Here is a 25,555-nt window from a genome sequence, read left to right as displayed (position 1 = left end):
ATGGAAAATTGGTTTCTCTAATATCTTGCGCAGTTTTGAATATTTTTAATGCTTTATTCACTGTTTTATTCATAATAAGTGTGTTAATAAATCCTCCACTTATAAGTCGAATATATTAAGAAATATTTTTTGTGAATTTTTTTTGTTATGGATTGTAAAATTTATTTTTTTTTTTTTTTACATGAATAAAACTATTAATGCGAAAAGAACTTGAAATGATAAAACAGTGTTAAAGGCAGGGTTTATTCTCTAGTATCTAAACAAATGTGTAAGTTATGAGGAAAATGGATTTGGAAAATTTAAGTTACAGAAAATGAGCGACAGACTTACTGAAGATGAGAAATTCTGTCCATATTTGAATGCCAAGTCAGTTGACACAGTCTGAGTTTTAGGTCGTAACTCGAAAAGTACTAAGCAGAGATTTAAAAAAAAAATTATGATGCTATTGAGGAAAGTGCATTCTGCAAAATGATAATACTTACTTACTTAATTACTTAATTACTTACTTACTTAATTACTTACTTACTTTTAAGGAACCCGGAGGTTCATTGCCGCCCTCACATAAACCGCCATTGGTCTCTATCCTGAGCAAGATTAATCCAGTCTCTATTATCATATCTCACCTCCCTCAAATCCATTTTAATATTATCTTCCCATCTACGTCTCGGCCTCCCCAAAGGTCTTTTTCCCTCCGGCCTCCCAACTAACAGCAAAATAATAATAATAATAATAATAATAATAATAATAATAATAATAATAATCTTTTTCGACTTCGAAGAAATATATGCTCCCCCTTAAGCCAGCACAAATTGAAATACCTGTAATCAGACATGTCTGAGAAAAGTGTACTGGTACTTAACTGATTAGAAGTGCATGTTAATTATTTTGTGTAATCCTTTTCGGACAACCCTATAAAACATTTGGTTCAGCAAGGAGATACTTTTTTTAATCTTAAAACAGTATTAAAAGAGTTGCTTGATGCTTGGTGAAAGTTTCTTAAAGTTACCATAAGTAGAATTACATTAATTTTCATTTTAAAATATAGTGATTTTAGAGCTACAGTTATATGGTTGTCATTTTCCAGTACCCTTAAGCTGGATAGAATAATGATAAACAGAATAAAAAATAAGGATATTTCACTTATCCTCTCTACTTACGTCAGCTTATGAAAATAAAATATAGTACCATAAACTGGGGTTACTTTGAACACAGAGGAAACTTTGAACATTTTTTCAGAAAATCATATTTAGGTTTCTACATGCTGCACTTGTTATAGATGGAGGTAAATTATCATAAAATCATTCTCATACCAAATTTACCTCCATCTATAACAAGTGCAGCATATAGAAACCTAAATATGATTTTCTGAAAAAATGTTCAAAGTTTCCTCTGTGTTCAAAGTAACCCCAGTTTACCGTATTAAGTTGGTCTCTAAAGTCTTTAATGGTTACTGAAATAGTCCATATTTCTACAGAAGAGAAAATTAAAAATACTGGTAGGTGAAATGTAATTAACATATAATGCGACATACGAGTCAAGATAGACTTCTTTTAATTACCATATTTAAAAAACTTTAAATTTTGATAGAAGAGAGGGCAAACTCGCAAGTAAATTTTTTACAAGCCAGCCATTCTCAGAATTATAGTCTTTAGGAGTAAATCTTGTTCCTGTTCACTAAAAAATTAACTATTGTGATCATATATATTAAATAAAATTTGTAAAATTAAATTTTTTCACTTTCTGCTCATCATGTTTTACTTCTTAAACAATTGACTTCATGCTATTTGTACTGGAAAAGATAACCTAATCTTTTATTTACGTTAGAATGACTAGGATTAGTAACAGCAAATGATATAATAGCTTGTGTGTGGAATTGATTTTTGTTATTTTGATTTTGAGTGCCAGCTTTTAACACAACATTAAAAACGCCAATATATTTTTGACCTATGAAAGATCCTTCCATTCCTCTGATCTGTGCAGCAGTCACACGCCTAGATTTGTAGTCGGCCAAAATACACTAATGTCCCCATGCATGATCCAGTTTATTCACACTCCATCACAATTTTGCATCAAAATTAATTAGAAAAATACAAAGTTGGCAACACAACTTTGTTTTAAAAATAAATGTACTTAGTATTTTTATTTTCACTTTTTGACAACATTTAATACCATTTAAGGGGTTATATATGTATTTTTTTTTTTTCGTTAGTGAAGGAAATTTAATACTTGGGTTGGATAAAAAGTAATGGCAACAGTTCGATATTTCTGACATGGCTTTATTCACAGGGGTACAACATTTACGTACCTTCTATATAGTCGCCCCCCTTATTTATTACCTTTTGCCAAATGTTTGGAAAGCGTCATACAGCATCAGCGCTTCCATCTTTGTTGATGTTCCGTATTGACTGCCCTAAAGCACGGATAAGTTCATCTCTGGTATTGTACCGGGTCCCTCGCAGTGGTTCTTTCACTTTGGTGAAAAGATCGTAATCGCATGGATCATATCGGGTGAGTACGGAGGATGTTCCAGAATCTCCCATTGCCAGCGGCGCAAGAGGTCCTTGACAGCAGCAGCGGTATGACTCTTTGCATTATCATGAAGAATGATGGGGTTCTGTACCCCCAAGTGTCGTCGTTTTCTCCAGAGGGCTGGACAAAGGTGGTGCTGCAGGAACCTGCAGTAGTAGTCCGTGTTTACCGTCTGCCTTGGAGGTAGAGCGTGGTGCAGTATTACCCCATCAATATCATATGCCACAATGAACATCACCTTCACAGCACTTCCAACAAGGCCTTCCCGAAACGCTTTAACCCATCTTGCCACTGTGCGATATGGCAACGCTGCATCGCCACATGCTTCACGCAGTCCCTGAAAACATTCTTGTGCACTACGACCTCGTGCCACTTCAATTTTGATCCAGGAGCTTTGCTCTAGTTTTGTAAACGTGATCTTAGGGTGCTCGCACTATCCCTATGAAAGTCAACGTTCTGCACACTGCAGTAGATTGACAGAGTACTGTCACCGCTGGCTACACTAACTCATCTAACAGTCTTTGTTCATGTCCATACAGCTGGCAACTCTCGAACGCACCATCGTCACGTGACAGCAGTGTTGCCATTACTTTTTATCCAACCTATGTAAATTGGTATGACCTTCATAAGTAATTTTATAGGTTAAAATAATACATCTTCAAGACTGCTGTGAGCTACAAGCTATGGATTTTGCAAACTAATAACAGGAAATTCGAAGTAGCATTATTAAAATAATGTGTTAAAGTGGATTGAATCCCATATTTTATTGTAATTTTTAAAACATCCTACTTCAGAGTGAACTACGTATCAGAAATACCGGTAACTTATGCTAAAGTAAAAATTATAAACTTCACAATTGAAAGACAAGTAATTAACACATATCAGTACCTAGAATATGTTAAATTACTTTATGCTCGACCATGCCGAAATGTAGTAATTATACACCTGGTAGCAGTCCTTTACTGCATGTCATTAAAGTACACCTACTCATTAAAGTTCAGGTGTTCAGCCAATGACAAGTCAGCTTTGTACCGTTATATCGATTATTCTCGGATATGCAATCGAAAGACAATTAGCGAAAAGTCACGGAGGCTGGAAATCCAATACTGTCGCAGAAGGTTATGTTCTGTTACTATAATAATTAGCGTTAATTGTAAATAATATTCAAATAAATTCAATTTGTCATCTCGTTTTTCAATTCTAAATCAATTTCCAGGTTATATCAGAGTAATCTTCATCTTATTCTCTGCCAAGGTCAATGACATTCGGCCTCGGAAAAAATCAATACTTTCGCGTCTGCGCACATCTCACAATTCAGGTTAGTTCGCACATAACCATAAGAAGACCTAATTTTAAATAATTTCAAGTTAGAAATATGGTCGAGCATAAAAAGTCGTATGAAACTTGCCTATAATGGTAATTAAGACGCTTCTATGAAAGTTATGAAACTCGCTTGCGCTCGTTTCATAAACAATTATACTTGCGTCTTAATTACTACCATTATAGGCTCGTTGCATAATGTACTATTTTATTTAATTGTGTTTGGAATATGAATAATATTCTTGTAGGCAAATAATGGTTGTTAATGATTTCCAAAAAGTCGATGTTAGTGATTTCTGGGGAGTTTTAATGTCTTTTTTAAAAACATTGTCAAATTCATCACTTTTATTTAGTGAGTCTGGATATTTCTGATTGATATCACGCCATATTATGATATTATTAGGTCGTCTCAAAAGTTTTTTTCCTATAACTGTGTTTCAGTCATTTCATGCAGATGTGAACTGAAATAATGATGAAACGGTATACCTACCGGTACATTAGACTCTTATTCCAAGGGTACTGGTACTCAATTGTCACCATTTAAACAATCCCAAATTGATATTTCACTGTATTCGGCTATGCTATTTCATTTACTCATAGCTACCCATGCAGTTAGACGGATTTTTTTCCTAGAATATTGTTCTAAAATAAGGGCGTATCTCATTAGCCATGAATAAAAGGTACTGGTATTACAAGAAGGCATCTATGAAAACTGCATGTTCTCTATCACTACTTGATGTATTGGTCCAATGTTCACACTTGAGATAAGCGAATGTATGCTTGTTTCATAACAATGTATTGAAATGTAATAAACATTTCGGAACAACTTATTGCTTTCATCTTCAAAATAGTGTCGCTGTGCCTAGTTGGGTACCTGAAGAGGCATCCATTAAGAAGTTCCGAATCATTTCAAAACACGGTTGCAAAGCACTGAAGCACAAGAAAACTCATCACAACTTTTATCACCATTAAAATCTGCAATTTAATAACCTTAAATTACTGTTCCCAATATCTTTATCTTGTAATTTGCACACGTTTGATTACACAGTTTTTCATACACCGAGTTTCATTATTCAAATGATAATTTAAAAAAATTATGACCCTGTCTCTTGCATCCTAATCCGAGTATGTGTGTATTTCTCTATTCTGTCTATAACCCTAATGATGCTAAATCTGTTTTGTATTATTTTAAACACAAACAGCAAAAGAACAACATATTGAAAGTCAAACTCGTTAGTTTTATTTAAATGAAACCTGTTGCAAAAAAAAAAAAGAACCGTAAGGAAAGAAAAATGTACGAGCCATAGCTACTGGCGCTATAAAATGTAACGAAGAAAGTTTATTTTTAAAAATACCTGAATTTGCACTTCCAGGAGGCTTCTGAAACCGTCAAGTACCAACTGTGTAAGACTGTTCTAATAAGACAGTGTAACTAGAAAAGAATTTAATTATTTATTTATTTATTTATTTACCGGTATTTGTTTATTTATTATTTATTTGTTCATATAATTAAATTTGCGCTATTAATTACCCACATTTGAAGTTGTAAATTTCATATGCCCAACTCTCACACCTATTCTACAGATACATAGATGTACCAGTAATTAACTTCCTTTGTTTGATTTCGTTCGCAGACTAATCTAAATTAATGGGAACTAGGGTGTAAAATTTTAAACACTTTTGTTCATGAAAATGAAATCATGATTTGCATTATATATGTTACCATCAAAACCCGAAATCAGTGTCAACCAGTAAAAACTAGTTTAAGCAAACAAAACATGAACAAAAGGCATGTATGCAAGATCTACCAAAAGCCTAAACAAACCAAACCTAACCTGTCACTGATTCTAGACCTTACGCAAACTCGTTTTCTAAAGCCTAACCAAACTAAACCAAACCAAACGTAACCTGTCACTGATTCCAGACCTTACGAAAACATGCCTTGTATTTATCTACATTTGTTTAAACTAGTTTTTACTAGTTTTTGATGGATTTAGGGGTTTAACAGTAACGTTTACATATATTTCGCCCAGATCTCTAATACTGGTATTTTATAAAATGGAAGAATTGAAGACATTCAAATGTGTAGTGGAATAATGCTGAATAATGGTTTAGTATTTAATACGTTGGCTAATTATTGCTTGGTAATGTGCGAATATAAAGTAAGACGTGAACAATTAGGCCTACAGTTGTACAGCATACAGCTGATGAAAAATTAAAAAAAAAAAAAAAAAAAAAAAAAAAAGATAAATGTGAAAGAAATTTAAGATGCTCTCTTTCATCCTCCAAAAAGATCAAAGACTGAGAGAAATATTAAACTTGACATTAGTTAATCACATTTTTTTCAAGATGATACCATGAAAATCGAGAGCAAAATAGTAGTTTCTGAAAGTGTGCATTGACAAGAAACTATTATATAATTAGGCCCTATTCGTTTTGTTAAGATCCTATTAAGTACCGGTACGATGCATTTACATGCTGATGAGCTACTGGTACTGTGTATAAAAGATATTCATACTGTTTACAATTCTAGTTATTTTATCTTAGGTAGGGTACTTTCTGGACCAAAATTTTCTTGAAATTGATTCTTTTCAAATTGCAGCATCTTTCCTAGACACAAAATACTAGAAATGTCACGTGTGTATTCTGATTCGTGCACATGGACTATGTCTTAATATTGAATGTTACTTCTTGTGCGTATAAACATCAGATTGTTTTTCCAACTTATATTTTAAGAGTCTTTTGGCCACATTGTATGTATGTGTGGAAATGTATGTCTACTATCTGCGTTCTAATGAGTGAAGTTCAAATGAATAATTTTAGAGTCACATTTTTTAAGTTACGTAATTTCATAAACTGCATTATTTTGGACGATACAGTTTAATCAGTTACAAACGTTATGAAATACGTTGTACACATCATCTGTGTACTGCACATCTGTAATAAAATTTACTGCATCTTTGATTTTCAGTATGTTGTTCTTATAAGGGACATCTGCTTGAATTGAAATATAGATATAATGCTGTAGTGGACAGATTATGTTTGCCTGTATTCTGCATGTAGACATATTTGACTTATAACATACTAGTAGTGCATGGTTTTTATTTTTCTATATGCATTAATTATAATAAAATAATAAATAGAAGGGTTCAGAGGTGAAAGTATAAGCTGTTATTTATTTAATGTATCTGATTGCTAATATTACAATTAATATTCTAAGGATATAATATAAGGAAAATTTTTAATTTCTGCTTTTTATAATGTGCAAAATATAGTCCAATTCGATATAATTAATGAAATTAAATCTGTTGCACATAGTCAGTCCTTTATAAGGATATTGATTGTATATGGAACACAAAATAAATATAATCGGACTTAAAAAGTGCAAATTGTGAAGAATAGTACCATGTATTCTCATTTTCTGAATTAAGTTACATTTTTTTACGTAAGAAAAGTATTTGGATTGATGCAATAATGTTATTTTAAAGTCTTTGATTGATTTAGTTCTACACTACTGCCCAAGATTAAGTCAATATTTTGCTCTCTTTTTGTTATGTTACATAAAATAAATCCTGTTTTATCACATTACAATGATTTCTCTGAACATTACTTGAAGTTTTATTATTTCTCTAATAAAAACTATTATGACATTTGAAAAATATTACATGTATAGGCATCATTTGACTTTCCAGGATCATAAAGCAGTGAGTGAGTCATGATTTTTTAAATGTTAAATTTACCCACGCATTATCAGAATTAATTCTTCATAATTACCTAGTCCTTGTCATTATAGAAATAGAGTAAAATATAAATAAAGCATTTTTCTGTGAAAATTTTACATTTCTGTTGGCTAAGTCACAGTCTTTCTAGTTACAAATACAGTAATTTTGAAGACAGACAGTACTATAGAACCAGTCGAGGTCGTTCTTCCTTAAAGGATTAGCTTTCACTAGTTGTAAAGACCTCTCATTCTTCAATACAGCCTATTGTGCCATGGTGTCTCATCTTTTTTTCTTTCAAATTTCATTGGTAATTCCTGCTAAAAAGATCTTGAAATGATTTCTTAAACATGCGAAAATACGAAGAGAAAAAAACTTCTTATAGTCCTGGTGTAAATTGTCAAATAAAGAGTTAAATAGGCCTTGATCCTGTCTTTCCAAAACCAATGGATGGAGCCAGACTCTTCTTCTATTTTTACATCTATTCTTTCTCCATATGAGTAAAGTTGCCAAAAGTGTATTTCCCTCTATGTCCATGTTCACTGGAAGACTGAAAAATTCTGTACAAAAATTTGGTGTATTAAGCAGTGCTTCAAACGCATGTTTACAGTGCCACAAATACACATTTGCAACACCACAAATGAGTCGCTAGTGACGCTACTAAGTGGCCTTGTCTGAAGGGGTCCTTAAATTTAAGAACAACTTGAAATGAATGAGTGGGAAATTTGCATTGCCTGCTCATGCCTAAGATTTTATATTTCATTATTATTATTAGTTCAACTACAAATCTGGACAGCCGAAAATGGTACTTGAAGTCCATATCTTTGTAAGAGACGTTCCAGTTGTATAAAATTAAATGAAATTTAACATTTTATATCTCACTATTTTTCAGTCCTGGTGAAATGAAATTTGACATAATTACAACACATTTCTTCTGCTTTATTCTGAATTTTTAATCTTTCAAAGAACTGTTTGTAATTAACCAGGTGCCGGTAATTAATTTCCAAAAATTTCCGAGATATTGTTAAAGAGCTCATTAATAATGTAAAAGCATGTAAATTATTTATGTAAGCTATCTATGAATTTTGATTTTTAGTAAAAAAAAATAATTTAAACGGAAATATCATGGCAACGTGGTAAAAGCACTGATTGAATACTAAATTCGGTTACAACACTCTACACAACTGCCAGGGCTGTGATAAGTAGGGCTAGGATTTTGATGACCTATAAATCATGAAAAAATGTCCTAAAACAATGCATTTATGACCTAAAAATCTTTCAAAAATGCTCTAAAAATTGTTCTTACATAATTGGCTTAGTAGGAAAAGAAGTTTTGTACTAAATATTTAGACTATAGTCCCGTTGCTCTAATTTCCGGCAGCCAATCGCATTGCAGGTCGGCTACATTTAAATGTGTGCGTCTTGTGATTCGCTGATTCATTTCTTAAGGCTCGATAAATACTTTATATAATCGCCCGCCATTTTAGCTCTTTCGTTGGCGTTCGCAGAAAGCACACGAAGACGTTATTTGCCGCTCAATTATTTGCTGAATTACATTGCGTTTGATTTATTATCATAGGAGCTACGACATGATAATGTTTAACGGTGTGACAAATAGATTCCTCGTATGCTAGCTCGAAACGTAAGAACAAAAATGGCGAACGATACTACCTACTTAGACTTTATAGAGCCTTCACTTTCTAAGACGTAAGCAAAGAGGCGGAGTCACGCTGGAAATAACAGTGTAGGGACTATAGTAATTAAATTAAATTCTACGAGTAGTACCAACATAATTTTACATAATTTTCTCTACACTTTAATTAATTATTTTACCTGAAGTAATTTCCATGTAGCTCACCACAAGGCCACTCTTATCCGGAATTAGCAGGTATAGAGGAGTCTATATTGAAGGAGTGGTTGGAGTGTACTACGTTAAAATGGCAATATTTGTGTAGAAAAACTATTAAAATATTATACAAAATAATGGGTATTAGCCACCGGCGTAGCTTTGTCGGTGAAGGCGCTCGCCTGCCAATTCGGAGTTTCACTCGGTCGCGGGTTCGACTCCTGCTTGGGTTGATTATCTGGTTGGGTTTTTTCCGAGGTTTTTCCCAACTATAAGACAAATGTCAGGTAATCTATGGCGAATCCTCGGCCTCATCTCGCCAAATATCATATCGCTATCACCAATTCCATTGACACTAAATAACCTCGTAGTTGATACAGCATCGTTAAATAACCAAGTAAAAAAATAATGGGTATTAATGGACAAAATATGTAGACAAATATCAAAGGAAATAAAACATTATTTTGTATTAATAATGGAAATTTGTGGCCAAAATTAAATGAAAATTCCTCAGAAATGTCCGAATAAAACAAAAGCTGCTCTTATGAGTTGAAACAGGCAAAAAATTAAAAAAAATCCCCTAACAAATATGTCTTAAAACACTCAGTTTATCACATAACGTGTAGAAGTCATAGATATTCGGACTATTCGTCCATTAGATTATGAATCTAATACTAAAGCAGGTATGTTTCTGGCTTACTAGAAAAAAGATGCAATTTCATCAAAATCCTAGCCCTAGTGATAACAGTACATTGGAGTTTGTGGCAAGTTACAGAGAGTTTAGCTAAGTAGTTGGCCGAGATCTGTGACATACATAACTTACAGCCCAAATGTTAGCCCAGTGATTTCATACTACATACTACGAAATGTTTTATCTTAGCTTAACTTTCATCAAGAACCGAATTATTGTTTCGAAATGTATATTTAGAAAGTATGTGTCTTCATGGCACCAATTTTTCTTAATTGACATCCTGGAAAGACATTTGACTGCCATTATATGTGAAGTTGGTAATTCCAGCTTATATGTTATTTCTGGATAAAATGAATTATGAACTGGGTGGGGGTAAGGCAGGGAGCTATATTGTTGTTGCCAACAGGTTATGCTTCACGAAACTGAAGTTGCTGCTTCTGGCCATTGAGATCAAGGGCGAGGATGGAAGCGACAGCAAGATCTCCATCAATCCACGAGGTGCCAAAATACAAGCCAACACGCAGGGATTCTTCATAGCTCAGTCTGCAGATGAGGTTAAGAGGTGATTGTCTTATCATCTGTAAGCAAAAATGTGTAGGCTATAAATGATTGATGTGTAATATCATTGTGGACCTTTGTGAATGGGTTTTGAGAAAATTAGCGTTTCAAGTGTGAATGAGTCATATGTAATTTTGTCTTTAATGTAGTTCTGTGCTCGACAAAAGCAAATAGCAAAATTCCATTATACAGGGTGATTCAGACCACCCATAACAGTCATTTGTTTTCGGAAACTAGTGCATTAAAATTTTCGAGACAAAATATTTATTACTAAAGCACATGTAAACTTTCACTTGAGCTTGGTTTCATCAAGCCAGCACGATCTTCTGATTTGAATCTTTGGATTTTTATCTTTGGGGACGGTTAAAAAACATCGTGTTATCAAGATCGTTCAACAACAAGCGAAGACATTAAACAGTGAATTGGAGAGACCTTCCAGTCACTTGACCACGCCGAAGTCAAGTTGGAGTTGCTGACAGTGTTAGACGAAGAGTACGGGTGTGTGCTGCTCAGAACGGCAGACAGTTTTAACATTTATAAAAATTGTCCTGTCTTTCAGTAACGTCTGTCAATATTAATTGTCTTGTTTACATTTTCGAATTGTAACATTTCTCAATATTGATGGCATTGTCTTTTCGTACGTTTTTTCATTGAAAGAGTAGGAATTGATAAGAACATTTCCTATGAAAGTTGTTTGTTTTGAAGAGCTCTATCAAAAGGTACCATATTTGATCCTGACTCCCATTTGAAATTTTAAAGTAATACGCCACTGACCCTACTTTCTGTTAAGGCTGATTGATGAAATCAAGCTCAAGTGAAAGTTCACATGTGCTTTAGTTAAAAATATTTTTGTATCGAAAATTTTAATGCATTAGTTTCCGAAAAAAAATTACTGTTCCGGGTAGTCTGAATCACCCTGTATATGGCACACATGAAAGATTAGGCCTACAGCCTCTGAAAGACCATTTCCAAGTCATTACTCATCCAACATAAACTGTAGCCCTTTCAAATCATATAGGCTGTTTCACTGACTATGATACAAATTCGTATGGTTGATAGGGTTAGTAGAACCTATGTGAGGTTAGACACAACATGTCTAGTAGATATCCATATGTTGTTTTGACATTATAAGGTATAATGTTTGTTGTTACACTGCCATATAGTTTGACAATGTTTCTTTCATGCATATTGAAATGTCTGTTGAACATAAACGATTTTATACGCATCTGACTTCATATGGTTGAATGACGAACAATCAATTACCCACCATTAGTAAAAAAAAAAAAAAAGTAGATAAGGAGAAGGATGGAGCATGTGAAATGGACAGACAGAGTAAGAAACGAAGTGTTGGAAAGAGTGGATGAAGAAAGAGTGATGCTGAAACTGATCAGAAAGAGGAAAAAAAATTGGCTGGGTCACTGATTGAGAAGAAACTGCCTACTGAAGGATGCACTGGAAGGAATGGTGAACGGGAGAAGAGTTTGGGGCAGAAGAAGATATCAGATGATGATGACATTAAGGTATATGAATCATATGAGGAGACAAAAAATAGGAAAGACTGGAGAATGCTGGGTTTGCAGTGAAAGACCTGCTCTTGGGCAGAACACTATCAATGAGTAAAAGAAAAAAAATATTTCAATATATTTTATATCAAGATGTGTAACATTTTATATAGTTTTATTACAATATTGGTCCATTTTATGAACATGAATAATTTCACTACTAATATTTACATTGAGTTTTCAAAATTACTATCATTCCTGGTGTCATTTCGATATTGTCCTAGACAAATAGGATTCTTTCCAGAATATCCATGCTTCAGTTCTGCAGGTTTCTTTAGGTAATATTATCATTCATGTGAGAAGGACTCCAGTGTATATTAACACACACCTAAGTGTAAGCTCTTATTTGTTATTCTTAAGTACACACCAACTCTAGAAATGTCAAATTTCTTCAAAAATTTAATAAATGTTTTCGTCTCATCTGGAAGCTCTCTTCTGGTTTTCAAAAATATGTAACTTGTACCCATTATCTCAATAATTTCATAATTATTTGGACATTTATAATATAAGCACACTATACTTTCTATACCTTATGGCATCTTCATTGTCTGTTTTCTCCTATTTCACATTTTCCGACATTTATTACCCTTCCGACGGACAAAAAATTGACTTCCAATTGCGCAGAAGACTTCATTGAGGACCAAAATAAAGTTTAAATATGTGACTATGTTGTAAACTAAAATTATTATTTTCAATCGATTATAACTATTTTATCCCATAAATATACAAATATTATATATATATATATATATATATATATATATATTAAGGTGCTTATATAATGTGGGATATTTTTTGAATGGTTCAAGATAAATGAATAATTTTAGTATGCAACATTCTCCATATGTAGGGGATCATTTTGACGAAAGAAGTTTTACCCTAGGTCAATTTCTAATGGAGTTAGGTCAGTCCAAAATTTTATTAATTAAAAAAAATGTTTCTTTGAGCCCCCAAGTTCGATTTTCGAGTTTTATTTATATAAATTGCTTCCTAGGTCAATTTCTAATGGAGTTAGGTCAGTCTAAAATTTTATCATTTTTTTTTTTCCAAAAAAAAATTTTTCTTCGGGCCCCCATATTCGATTTTCAAGTTTGAATTGTATGAATTACTTAGAGCGTATTCCGAATCTCAGCGCTGAGCAATCTGATGGCATCACGGTGTTCCGAATTTCACCGATGGAGTCACTGATGCTCCACCGGTGTCGCACTGGTGCCATCAGCTTGCAGAGGTGGTGGCAGTCTCCATCAGCCGCCATCAGTGAATCTGATTGGTTCTTGTATAGGGCGGGAATTAGCAGACGAATGACATAGTGCACTGTTGTGTCATGGCGGTGTGTTCTGCTTTAGTTCTGCTGTATTGTTTGTAATGAGCACGACGTAAAAACAATATGTTAATGGCTTATGAGCGAACATTTCAACGGACCAGTTATTACTACCGGTTCAAGAAATAAATTGTTTATGCTCTCTTTTCTTTGAACGAGATGGCAGTACGGAAATTTCGCAAAATTTTGCTAGCGTAGCACAGACAACAACTTATACAGTCGCCATGACAGCCATTGATCCTCCCAGCAGTTTTGTTCCTATTTCGCTGCAGCGTGACGTCATTGTTGTCCACCAGTCCAGTGAGATTCGGAATACGCTGTTAGATTACTCCCAATAATCATGTTACCGAAATTTGAAAGATATTAAGGAAGAAATGTGGATTTTTATCCTAAGTAAGAGTCCAATGTATACCTTAAGCCCAATATGAGCATATGCTGGGTAACTTTCGGTTCTGGACCCCGGACTCATTTCACCGTCATTATCACCTTCATATCATTCAGACGCTAAATAACCTGAGATGTTGATACAGCGTCGTAAAATAACCTACTAAAAAAAATAAAAAAAATATACCTTAAGTCACTTTTTTTTTATATTTGAGTTATTCTTGGATATATGCAACTGAATTCATATAATGTAATAAATAATTTAATCTAATTTATTAAATGAACTGAAGCAAAATGATCGCTTTAATTTCTCTCTTTCCAAAGGGCGTGGTTCTACTGTAAAGCATGCCATGACGACATCAAGGATGAAACACTCATCAAGAAATGCAAGTGCAAAAACTGTGAGTAACCATTCTTGTCTCTGATCATCGCTTTAGTAATGAAATTCAAAATGAATTCCTATTCTTACACGATACGTATTTCTGTTAATGTTACATGAAAACTCTCCTTAACGTCTAAATGCCTTTCATTGTTTGTCTCGCTCTCCAGCTCAGAGTTTATTTTCTCTCTTGTCTTTGACTGTCTTACACCTCTCTTTATATCTCTGGGCTTGCAGTATTTACAGATAGCCTCGTTTTTATTGGTGCATTTATTTACATATTATATATATTGGAAATGGTGACTTTCTGATTGGTCACGTGTTTGTTTTCTTTGACTGCTCTGCTGCATTGGTCGGCTGTTACTGGTTGGTCCGTTGGTTGGGAAGTGGTTTGCATATATAGCTATATCTATTCTTATATCTCTTTTCTCTCTCTTTCTGATTCATGTTGCCCACTAGACCAACAGATCTTGTGTATCCAAGTCCCTGCTCCATCTCTTTGTCTCGTGGATTGCTCGGGTAAAGATTAGCATACACGTGTTTGTTTATAGCATGCTTTTGTTGATTTGGGATATTTCTCTGCCCGACATAAATGGGAAGGGCAAATGATACAACCACGTGCATTATAATCCTGTAATGGGATTTACTGCAAAATTTACTTTTTTTATGCTCGACCATGCCGAAATGTAGTAATTATACACCTGGTAGCAGTCCTTTAATGGATGTCATTAAAGTACACCTACTCATTAAAGTACAGGTCTTCAGCCAATGACAAGTCAGCTTTGTACCATTATATCGATTATTCTCGGATATGCAGTCGAAAGACAATTAGCGAAAAGTCACGGAGGCTGGAAATCCAATACTGTCGCACAAGGTTATGTTCTGTTACTATAATAATTAGCGTTAATTGTAAATAATATTCAAGTAAATTCAATTTGTCATCTCGATTTTCAATTCTAAATCAATTTCCAGGTTATATCAGAGTAATCTTCATCTTATTCTCTGCCAAGGTCAATGACATTCGGCCTCGGAAAAAGTCAATACTTTCGCGTCTGCGCACATCTCACAATTCAGGTCAGTTCGCACATAACCATAAGAAGACCTAATTTTAAATAATTTCAAGTTAGAAATATGGTCGAGCATAAAAAGTCGTATGAAACTTGTCTATAATGGTAATTAAGACGCTCGTATGAAAATTATGAAACTCGCGCTCGTTTCATAAACAAACATACTTGCGTCTTAATTACTATCATTATAGGCTCGTTGCATAATGTACTATTATTGGAGCATTACAGATTGTTGATAAGAAAATAAAATATATTTATCAACACAACGAAATTTAATGAAATAATCTTATACTGAAGAATAAAGTGTTTACATTTACTGCAGCGTGTTCAATAAACGAGGATATTAAGTGTTACATTTCATGAGCATTCTGTCTAAATGTACATTTTGTAAGAGAAAAGACTAAAAGTGTTTATACAGGGCGTTTCAAAAAGGTATGATCAACCTAGGTGAAAGAAGAGCTTGAGTAGAATAATACTGCATACAAACTTTTCTTGTATTCACTATTGTGATACAACCACGTGCATTATAATCCTGTAATGGGATTTACTGCAAAATTTACTTTTTTTATTGGAGCATTACAGAGTGTTGATCAGAAAATAAAATACATTTCAGAACACAATGAAATTTAGTGAAATAATCTTATACTGAAGAATAAAGTGTTTACAATTACTGCAGCGTGTTCAATAAACGAGGATGTTAAGTGTTACATTTCATAAGCATTCTGTCTAAATATACATTTTGTAAGAGAAAAGACTAAAAGTATTTATACAGGGCGTTTCAAAAAGGTATGGTCAACCTAGGTGAAAGGAGAGCTTAAGTAGAATAATACTGCATACAAACTTTTCTTGTATTCACTATTGTTCAGTGGTACAGTTATAGCTAGCGCAAGAAACGATTACCGAAAACCAATGGTGGCGTTGCTGTCTGTTTTGACGTGTGTATGTAGGCACACCGAGGGGGGAGGGGTGCGAGCCGATGGAAGTACTGTCTCTTCCAAGAAGATGAACAAATGAGGACATCGCTGTGGAAATAAAGAACGTAGGAAGAGAAAAATTCGAAGTTAATTAAACGCGCAACATATTTTTACGAATGAAATAATAATACCGTGCGATACAAGACACGTATTCAACTGCAATGGAACAAACTAAAGTCGTAATGTAACTATCACAACGCAAGACTGATTCTATCGATGTCATTTCTCTTCCGACTGTACACTTGAATATCATTCAAGTTATCTCGTGACCTTTCCTCTCGCCCGCTCTTCCATATCGCAGTGTTTGATTCGCATTCCTTCAGTCGGTAATCCGTACTTGCGAAACCTATACTTCATATGCAAAGTCACCGGCGTGACTCAGTTGGTTAAGGCGCTTGCCTGCTGGTCTGAAATTACGCTAGGGCGCGGGTTCGATCCCCGCTTGGGCTGATTACCTGGTTGGGTTTTTCCCGAGGTTTTCCCTAACCGTAAGGTGAATGCCAGGTAATCTATGGCGAATCCTCGGCCTCATCTCCCCAAATACCATCTCACTATCACCAATCTCATCGACGCTAAATAACCTCGTAGTTGATACAGCGTCGTTAAATAACCAACTAAAAAAAAACTTCATATGGAAGGCAATCATGTTTGCGCAGTTGATACAGCGCGTAGCTGATACAGCGTCGTTAAATAACCAACTAAAAAAAAACTTCATATGTAAGGCAATCATGTTTGTGTATAGTTGACAAATAAACATAAGTAACCTCGTAGTTTATACAGGTCGTTAAATAACCAACTAAAAAAAAACTTCATATGTAAGGCAATCATATTTGTGTATAGTTGACAAATAAACATAAATAACCTCGTAGTTGATGATACAGCGTCGTTAAATAACCAACTAAAAAAAACTTCATAATATGTAAGGCAATCATATTTGTGTATAGTTGACAAATAAACATAAATAACCTCGTAGTTGATACAGCATCGTTAAATAACCAACTAAAAAAAAATAAAAAACTTCATATGTAAGGCAATCATATTTGCGTATAGTTGACAAATAAACATAAATAACCTCGTAGTTGATACAGCGTCGTTAAATAACCAACTAAAAAAAAACTTCATATGTAAGGCAATCATATTTGTGTATAGTTGACAAATAAACATAAAATATACATCCATTATTCCAAACAGCTTCATAGTGTTTTGAGTTTAATGGGATACGAGTAGCTATTCAGAAAGCTGTCTTCCTTCGTGCAAGCAGAATTCAGAGCGCTGTTCAACTGTGCACTGCAAATTATCACATACCCTGTGTTGTTGTATATTGCTGCAGATGCATGAATTTTTCTCACAAACTGTTCTCTATCTTTTATCGCGGAGTTGTGCAACACCAGAGAAAAAAATCACATGGCATTAAACCAAGGGAGCATACTGGTCATGACATAGAACCTCCCCTTCCAATCCAGCATACTGAGAAATGCTGGGAGTACCATCTCATTGGTACCAAATTCGTTGAAATGTACATGGGGGGGGGGTCCACCATGAAAGAGTAACGGTTAGCATGTCCGACTGTGAAACGAGCAGATCCAGGTTCATATCTGGTTGGGACAAGTTACTGGTTGAGGTTTTTTTCCGGGGTTTTCCCTCAACCAATTAAAGACAAATGCTGAGTAACTTTTGGAGCTGAACCCTGGACTCATTTCGCTGGCATTATCACCTTCTCACTCAGACGCTAGGTAACTATAGCAGTTGATAAAGCATCGTGAAATAAACAAAAAAAATATGTACATAGTGGCACATGTCCTACAGTGTGCGTAACTAATTTAGATAAATGTTATGAACTTTTACAGATTCAAATAAAGTGTTTTATGATGTTTTTAGAAATGCATCTTATCCTTTGATATTTACTAAATTATAACGAATACAAGAAAAGTTTATATACATTACTTATTCTTCTTTCATCTACTACCGTAACTGATTAATCGTATCTTTTTAAATATCCTGTATATATAAAATATTATAGTTTATCTTTAAACACAAGTTATTTATAAGATTCATATTTACAGAACTGGAATTGTCTTCATTGAATTATAATATATGGTACCAGTAATAATTATGTGTACAGACATCTTTATTAATATAATTACAAGACAACTAAAGCATAAAATTTAATTTTATCCTTGTTTGTAATGTTTTCAGAACATAAATACATTCCTATGTAGAGTGCTTCATATGAGCTTAATATGTAATGCATTGAGTGTTTGGTGGATAACATATAGTAAAAGATGTCATATGAATTTCTTTTTACAACCATTATGATATTTTAATACATATTAAGAAAAAAGAATGTGTAGGGTACATTTATAAATCTGTTTCATAACAAATTCAGTCTGTTGAAACCTCAACCTTTCTTATTTAAAGTATTAAATTCCTTAAATTTTATAAGTACAGTGTTCCCTTTTTGGTATACTTACTCTAATGTTTACTGAAGCAAGATTGAGGAGAAAACCCTTGTGCCTTCAGCTAGAAAACATTTTTATTATACACAATTGAAAACAAGTGAATCAACTCATATATAAGACAGTAAGGGTTTTCTTTCACTTCTTCAAAATAATCGCAAATTTGATGCAAAATGCAGACATATCCATCCTCTAAAAACAACACACCCAGTTCCTTTAAAAAGAATGTAAACCTCGACTTAGCAGCTAGAATTCGAACCCAGGATCATTGAATATGCAGCTGCAAATGCTGTTAAAAATAATAAATTTATATTAATTAATTATTTTCCAGAAAAGAAATAGATATATTCTAAATATATACACAGTTAATAATTATTTAAATAAATGTATAATACTAAATCTGATTATATTCAGTGGTTGTAAATAGAAAACATAGGCAGTCAGTCTTTTACTTGATTTTATTCTCTAATTCTCCCAATTATCAAACTGAGACTTGAAAATATTAGGTTGTTCAAAGTCTGTTTAAATTTTAAAGCTTTGTAAAAATTATTATATTTGAGAGAGAAAAAATAAACGAAAACATCATTTTAAATAAACTTTAAGGTTTATTTTACAATTACAAAACATTCTGAATGTGTCCACTGTTCTCTTGTTCAATAATCGTAATTCTTTTTTCAGCGTCAACCACAGCTTTTTTGCGGAAAACGTCTCGGAATATTCTTAATTTATTGCAAAATTGAATCCTTCAGTTAGCTTACTGTAAGGATTGTTGAGTGTCCCACGAAAATTCGTTCTTCGAGGTAGTCCCACAACCAACTAAAAGTCGACTTGATTGAGATCTGTCGACTGTGGAGGCCATATTGTTCGAAAGTGTCCGCTGATGATACTATCACCAAAGATAGCCGTAATTAATTGTTTTGCAGAGTTGTAGATGTGGGGTGGTGTGCCATCTTACACGAAAATTGTTTTCCAACATGTGATTCCTAATTCTGGGAAATACTAAGTTTTGCAGCATACTGAAGTAGCAACAGAACCAGTTTTCTCAAACATGCTATTTAAATTCTCATAATTTCGAATGGAACGTGGAATTTCTCTTAAATATTGTTACCAGTACATGTTCAATATTTTCTTAGACCTTGATGAAAAATGCTCCTACTGCTTTCATAACAACATTGGATGAGCTGTATTCTAACAATATTCTTGTAGAGGTAACTTACCTACTACAAAATTATTCGTCAAGTATTTATCCAACAACTAACGCCGAATTACACGCAATTCAACATAAAAAACACATCATATATACTACACATCCAACCAAAAAGCCAGAAACTAAACACACTAGAACAATATGAAATATACAGACACACAGAAACACACCCCAATGAAATTCTCAACACACAACTCAATTTCAGACCACACACACTCTTTGACTCTACATTACACCACACGAACACACCCTCACAGGAAACAAAACAAGAGGCGCCAAGACCAACAACGATTAGTTCTGAGAATGACCCATAAAAGGTCGAAACATGTAAACCAAGTACGATAGAATTTAACACAAGAAAGTCATATAATACATATTCCGAAGTGATACAGTGTTAAAAGTTGTGTAATCAAGATGTATAAAAAATGAAACGTAAAGGTGGACAAAATAATTTTGTAACATAAACCCCAAAGTTTACGTAACATAATGATGTTTATGCTCGACCATGCCGAAATGTAGTAATTATACACCTGGTAGCAGACCTTTAATGCATGTCATTAAAGTACACCTACTCATTAAAGGTCAGGTCTTTCAGCCAATGACGACTCAGGTTACAACTGTTCAGCCAATGACAGGTCAGCTTTCTATCGTTATAAAACTGCAAGTATCGATTATTCTCGGATATGCAATCGAAAAAGAATTAGCGAAAAGTCACGGAGGCTGGAAATCCAATACTGTCGCAGAAGGTTATGTTCTGTTACTATAATAATTAGCGTTAATTGTAAATAATATTCAAATAAATTCAATTTGTCATCTCGGTTTTTCAATGTCTAATTTAATTTCAATGTTATCTCTGTAGGTTCTTATGGCCTAGCAAGGTCAATGTGCACATCTGTTCCTCGGAAAAAATCAATACTTTCGCGTCTGCGCACATCTCACAACATACGGGACATTGCTCCAGGTCAGATACAATAAAATTAATAATATCAAGCTAGAAATATGGTCGAGCATAAAAAGTCGTATGAAACTCGCCTATAATGGTAATTAAGAAGCTCGTATGAAAATTATGAAACTCGCTTGCGCTCGTTTCATAAATATCCATACTCACTTCTTAATTACCTTCATTATAGGCTCGTTGCATAATGTACTATTTCGTTTTTGCTTTATCTCAAATATTGCAATTGTTATAGCTCTTCAAAGTTTGAACTGACTTTTGAATAACCTGAAGCTTGAATTGGCTATTTAAACTACTTAAATTTATATATTATACACTAGTATTATATACAATAAAATTGCACTCTTATTAAGACATATTTCTATTGCATATCATGTAAATGATTATCAATATTAAAGTTTCACATTTTCTTTTTATTCTTTTTATTACCTGAAATACTGTGGGCTAATTTAAAGCAATCGTTCTCGCAGCAGATGTGCTGTTCTGCAGGAGTGAATTACTCTAGAATTATTCCATATTATTACTAATAGTGATTGCTTAGAGCTTTGGTTTTTTGTCTTGTTTTCGTGTGTGCATTTGTGAAGTTATTAGTGAAATTCTCCACTATTGCCAATACAAGACTTGACATGTGTGGGTAATGTATATATAGATATATTGCACAATTTTTTTCAAGTAATATTACTAACATCGTTCTGCATTTCCTGTAACTTACTTCTAAGTAATTACAATTTGAACGTATTCACACCGTGAGTGTACTAGTGTGCTGGATACGAAAGATAAAAGTGAAGGTTACTGATTCTTGAAATTTCTTAGAATGAATGAACTCTATATTATACCGGAACGAAAAATCTCCAAAATAATGTCATAATGCAAGTTTCTTGTTGAGTTCAATAGGCACTTTTGAATAAGAAGTTACACAATGAATCCAGTTTTTTAAAGTTAAAATACCTTAGTAATACCAATGGTACAGTGTATTTGGTAATGTGTGCAAAGACCAGAATGTCTGCTCATTTATTAAGTAAAATTTAAAATATGAATTCATTATTTTCATATTTGAATAGTAACATAAGTCACATCAAAATGGCTCTGTAGTAATTAATGAGAAAATTACTAAATTGTACTATTTAAAATTATTATTATTATTATTATTATTATTATTATTATTATTATTATTATTATTATTATTATTATTTCTATTTCATTTACTAAAATAGCAATTATAAATTCTATTTGGTTGATGGTTAATTGGTTGCCGATGCTTCCAGATATGGTTGAGAAAAATGACTAGCACAGTTACCACCTGTAAATGTTGACCTGAGATAAAAATACAGTGCTCTCATTTTACGAGAATACTATTCCTCATTTCAGTTTGGTTGAGAGGCTTTCCCCTCTACTCACACTCTCTACAGTCAGTGAAGGGGAAGGTGCTACAGTCCGTCGTAAAAACGTTCGACTAATTGACTTACAACACAAAGTGTCAAAATCTATATTTCGAAAGTCTATACCAAGAAATTAATCCTATTTTTATTACTGTCTATATCAATAATTTGCATATTAAAATATTTAATGAGTTCATTATACGACAGTTACTTGTAACGTAAGAAGAAATAAATACTAAAACAGGCGTACAACTGACATATTAAATTTAAGTATTTCGATCTTAATAAGCATAGGTCTACTGAACCTGTAGTAATACATTTCTACGTTCTGCTACACAAATTATAGTACTATGCAGTGAATTTAAGTGGAATAATTATGAATTATAACATTATAATACAAAGCCTGTATTATGACATGCATTATAATAAAATTAGGACTAGAAATATTTTTATAGACTTTCATAATCTGTTTTGTGCGGAAATCAAAAATTAATTTAAATTAACATACCTCGAGAATTTTGGTAGGTTGTTATCACTATTATCTTCATCGCCGTTCACCGCAGCTAATATTTTATCTAAAGTTGGCAGTTCTTGACGAAAAAAGAATTGGTGAACTTTAGATCTTATTGCTGATTTTGTGAATTCGTCGTATTTTTCTAATAGTGGAACAGTTTTGCGAAATTTCACCGGACTCTTTAATTTATTGTCATTCATCTTCGCCTCTCTTCTGATGCTATAAACACTTGCTTTTCCCACTCCCGTCGGTTTCCCCGTCATGTCAGCCACCTTTTCTAAACTGTAAGTTGGATTTTCAGCACATAACGTTTGAAATAAATTCAGCACACATCTCTTCTGACCACTTCGCATTGGTTTACCTTTTTTAATGTTTTATAACACTGCTGGAAGCCATAATGTTCGTTAAATAATTTACGAACTACGATAAAATACGGTCCTAAGCCTAAATAAAAAAACTATGTACTTATATAAGAAATTAACACTACACTATGTACATTATTTCCTATACCGGTACCGATATTCACAAAACAATACGAAGTAAACTGTAAGAACGAAACAAATCTCAAACCACTCAGGGCAAAAGATAAATGTTTTCTCCACCGCTAGTTGCTACACTGCGACATACACACTGGGACAATCTTCACTGTGTCGCTCCCCAACATTCAAACCAACATTCGTTAATTTTATTAGTAGCGAGTTGAAAATATTATAACAATGACACTAAAATATACTGAAACAAGTCACTGCCAAACATCTGTATGGCAGCATTTTATATCCCCTAGTGTACTTTAGTAAATATTTTATTATGTTCTGTGTACAGCATAGGGGGTTCAGGTATAAGAAGTAACAGCTACTGCTCGGTCGCTAACGGTATCTGGAGAATAGGGAGGGGGAAAAGAATGTCTTCGCGCCCTCTCAACTTGCAAGAAATGCCGTTTAATTACACTAGAACTCCAGCATACACTTCATTGCAGCCCTCACATAAGTCCGCCATTGGTCTCCATCCTGTGCAAGATTAATCCAGTCTCTGCCATCATATCTCACCTCGCTCAAATCCATTTCAATATTATCCTCCCATCTACGTCTAGGCCTTCTAGGTTTTTTCTCTGGCCTCCCAACTAACACTCCATATGTATTTCTGGATTCGCCCATAGGTGTTACGTGTCCTGCCCATCTCAAAATTCTCAAACACCCTTAATCTCTATTCTTCTCTCAAAGTGACAGTCCATGTTTCACAACCATACAGAACAAGTGGTAATATAACTGTTTTATAAATTCTAACTTTTAGCTTTTTTGACAGCAGACTGGATGACAAAAGCTTCTCAACCGAATAATAACAGGCATTTCCCATATTTTTTCTGCGTTTAATTTTCTCCTGACTGTTGCTACAAGATATCTGAATTTTTCCACCTCTTCAAAGAATAAATTTCCAATTTTTATATTTCCATTTCGCGCCATGTTCTGGCCACGAAACATAATCATATATACTTTGTCTTTTCGGACTTTATTTCCAAACCTATGTCTTTATTTGCTCCAAGTAAAATTACCGTGTTTTCCCTAATATTTGTGGATTTTCTCCTAACTTATTAACATCATCCGCATAGACAAACAGTTGATGTAACTGCAGAATAAAATAAATTTACGAATTTAAATTATTATTAAAAATACATTTATACTCACCATTTATTTCAGATACTGTTGAAAATGACCTTTTTACTGCAGTAAGACATGCTTCACATCGTTTAAACAAATTATCTGTAATTCCGCTTCGGTAATAGACTGTATTGTACGTGTTATTTCGGCTTTAAGTTCTTCTATAGCACAGGGATTATTTCGGTAAACTTTGCCCTTTAGGTTTCCCCAAAGATAATAATCACAGTAAGTTAGGTCGGCTGATCTATGGGGCCATAAATCTGTACTAATTACCTGGTCATCTAAAACTGGATGTAAAGTGTCTATAGAATTATAAGCAGTATGTGCTGTGGCACTGTCCTGTTGGAAATATTCATAATTCTTTCCTTCCTATGTCATTTCATTAAAAAATGGACGCAACATTGTTCTCACATACACATCTGAATTCACACGGCCTTCGAAAAATATGAGCCCAGTTATCCACTGTGTGCTTACCGCAAACTATACCTAACCCTATTTTAATGGGATGCGATGGCACTTTCTGTATAATATACGGGTTCTCGTACTCCACATTCGCACATTTTGAGAATTTACATGTCCACAAAGATGAAACCATGCCTCGTCAGACATAAACATTAGCTGTGGATTCAAATTTCCTTTGCAAACACTTTCACGAAACCAATTATTCTTGCAGCGAAATCTGTCCGATAAGTTCCTGCACAAACCTTTGTTTATATGGTCGAAATTTCAGCAGTCTGATCGCTTTGTGGGTCGATCTCATGGATATGTTCGTTTCCTGCACTAGACAATTAAGTGATTTTCTGGGACTTACTTCTAACTTTGCCCGAATATCTCCAAGTTTATCTTCAGTTAAGGGGAGAGGATGGTATTTTTTAAAACTTTTTTCTTATTTGGTGTAAATTAATTTTTTGTATGTAGAGAGCTCATAGCTGTGGCAACTCAACCAAATAAAAATATTAAAAAAAAATTATTTGGGGACGCAAATTTGAAAGAAAATATATATACCCAATGCAGGATTGTACTAAAACTGATATATCTA

At 33.7% G+C, this 25,555-nt stretch overlaps 1 protein-coding gene across 6 annotated transcripts in view; it reads left to right on the top strand.

Moving 5' to 3' along the window:
* Window positions 1-25,555, top strand: part of slo (calcium-activated potassium channel slo) — a 427,716-nt gene that overhangs the window by 202,921 nt on the left and 199,240 nt on the right. For all 6 annotated transcript variants that reach the window (XM_069824442.1, XM_069824447.1, XM_069824444.1 and 3 more), the window contains 2 exons: window positions 10,512-10,667; window positions 14,255-14,331. In XM_069824442.1, the coding sequence (XP_069680543.1) occupies window positions 10,512-10,667; window positions 14,255-14,331 (233 nt within the window). The remainder of the gene's footprint in view (window positions 1-10,511; window positions 10,668-14,254; window positions 14,332-25,555) is intronic.

The sequence above is a fragment of the Periplaneta americana genome, chromosome 4 (assembly GCF_040183065.1).
Source record: "Periplaneta americana isolate PAMFEO1 chromosome 4, P.americana_PAMFEO1_priV1, whole genome shotgun sequence".
In the NCBI taxonomy this organism is placed as follows: domain Eukaryota; kingdom Metazoa; phylum Arthropoda; class Insecta; order Blattodea; family Blattidae; genus Periplaneta; species Periplaneta americana.
The sequence above is the reverse complement of the archived record's forward strand: the minus strand, read 5'-3'. Positions and strand labels throughout refer to the sequence as shown.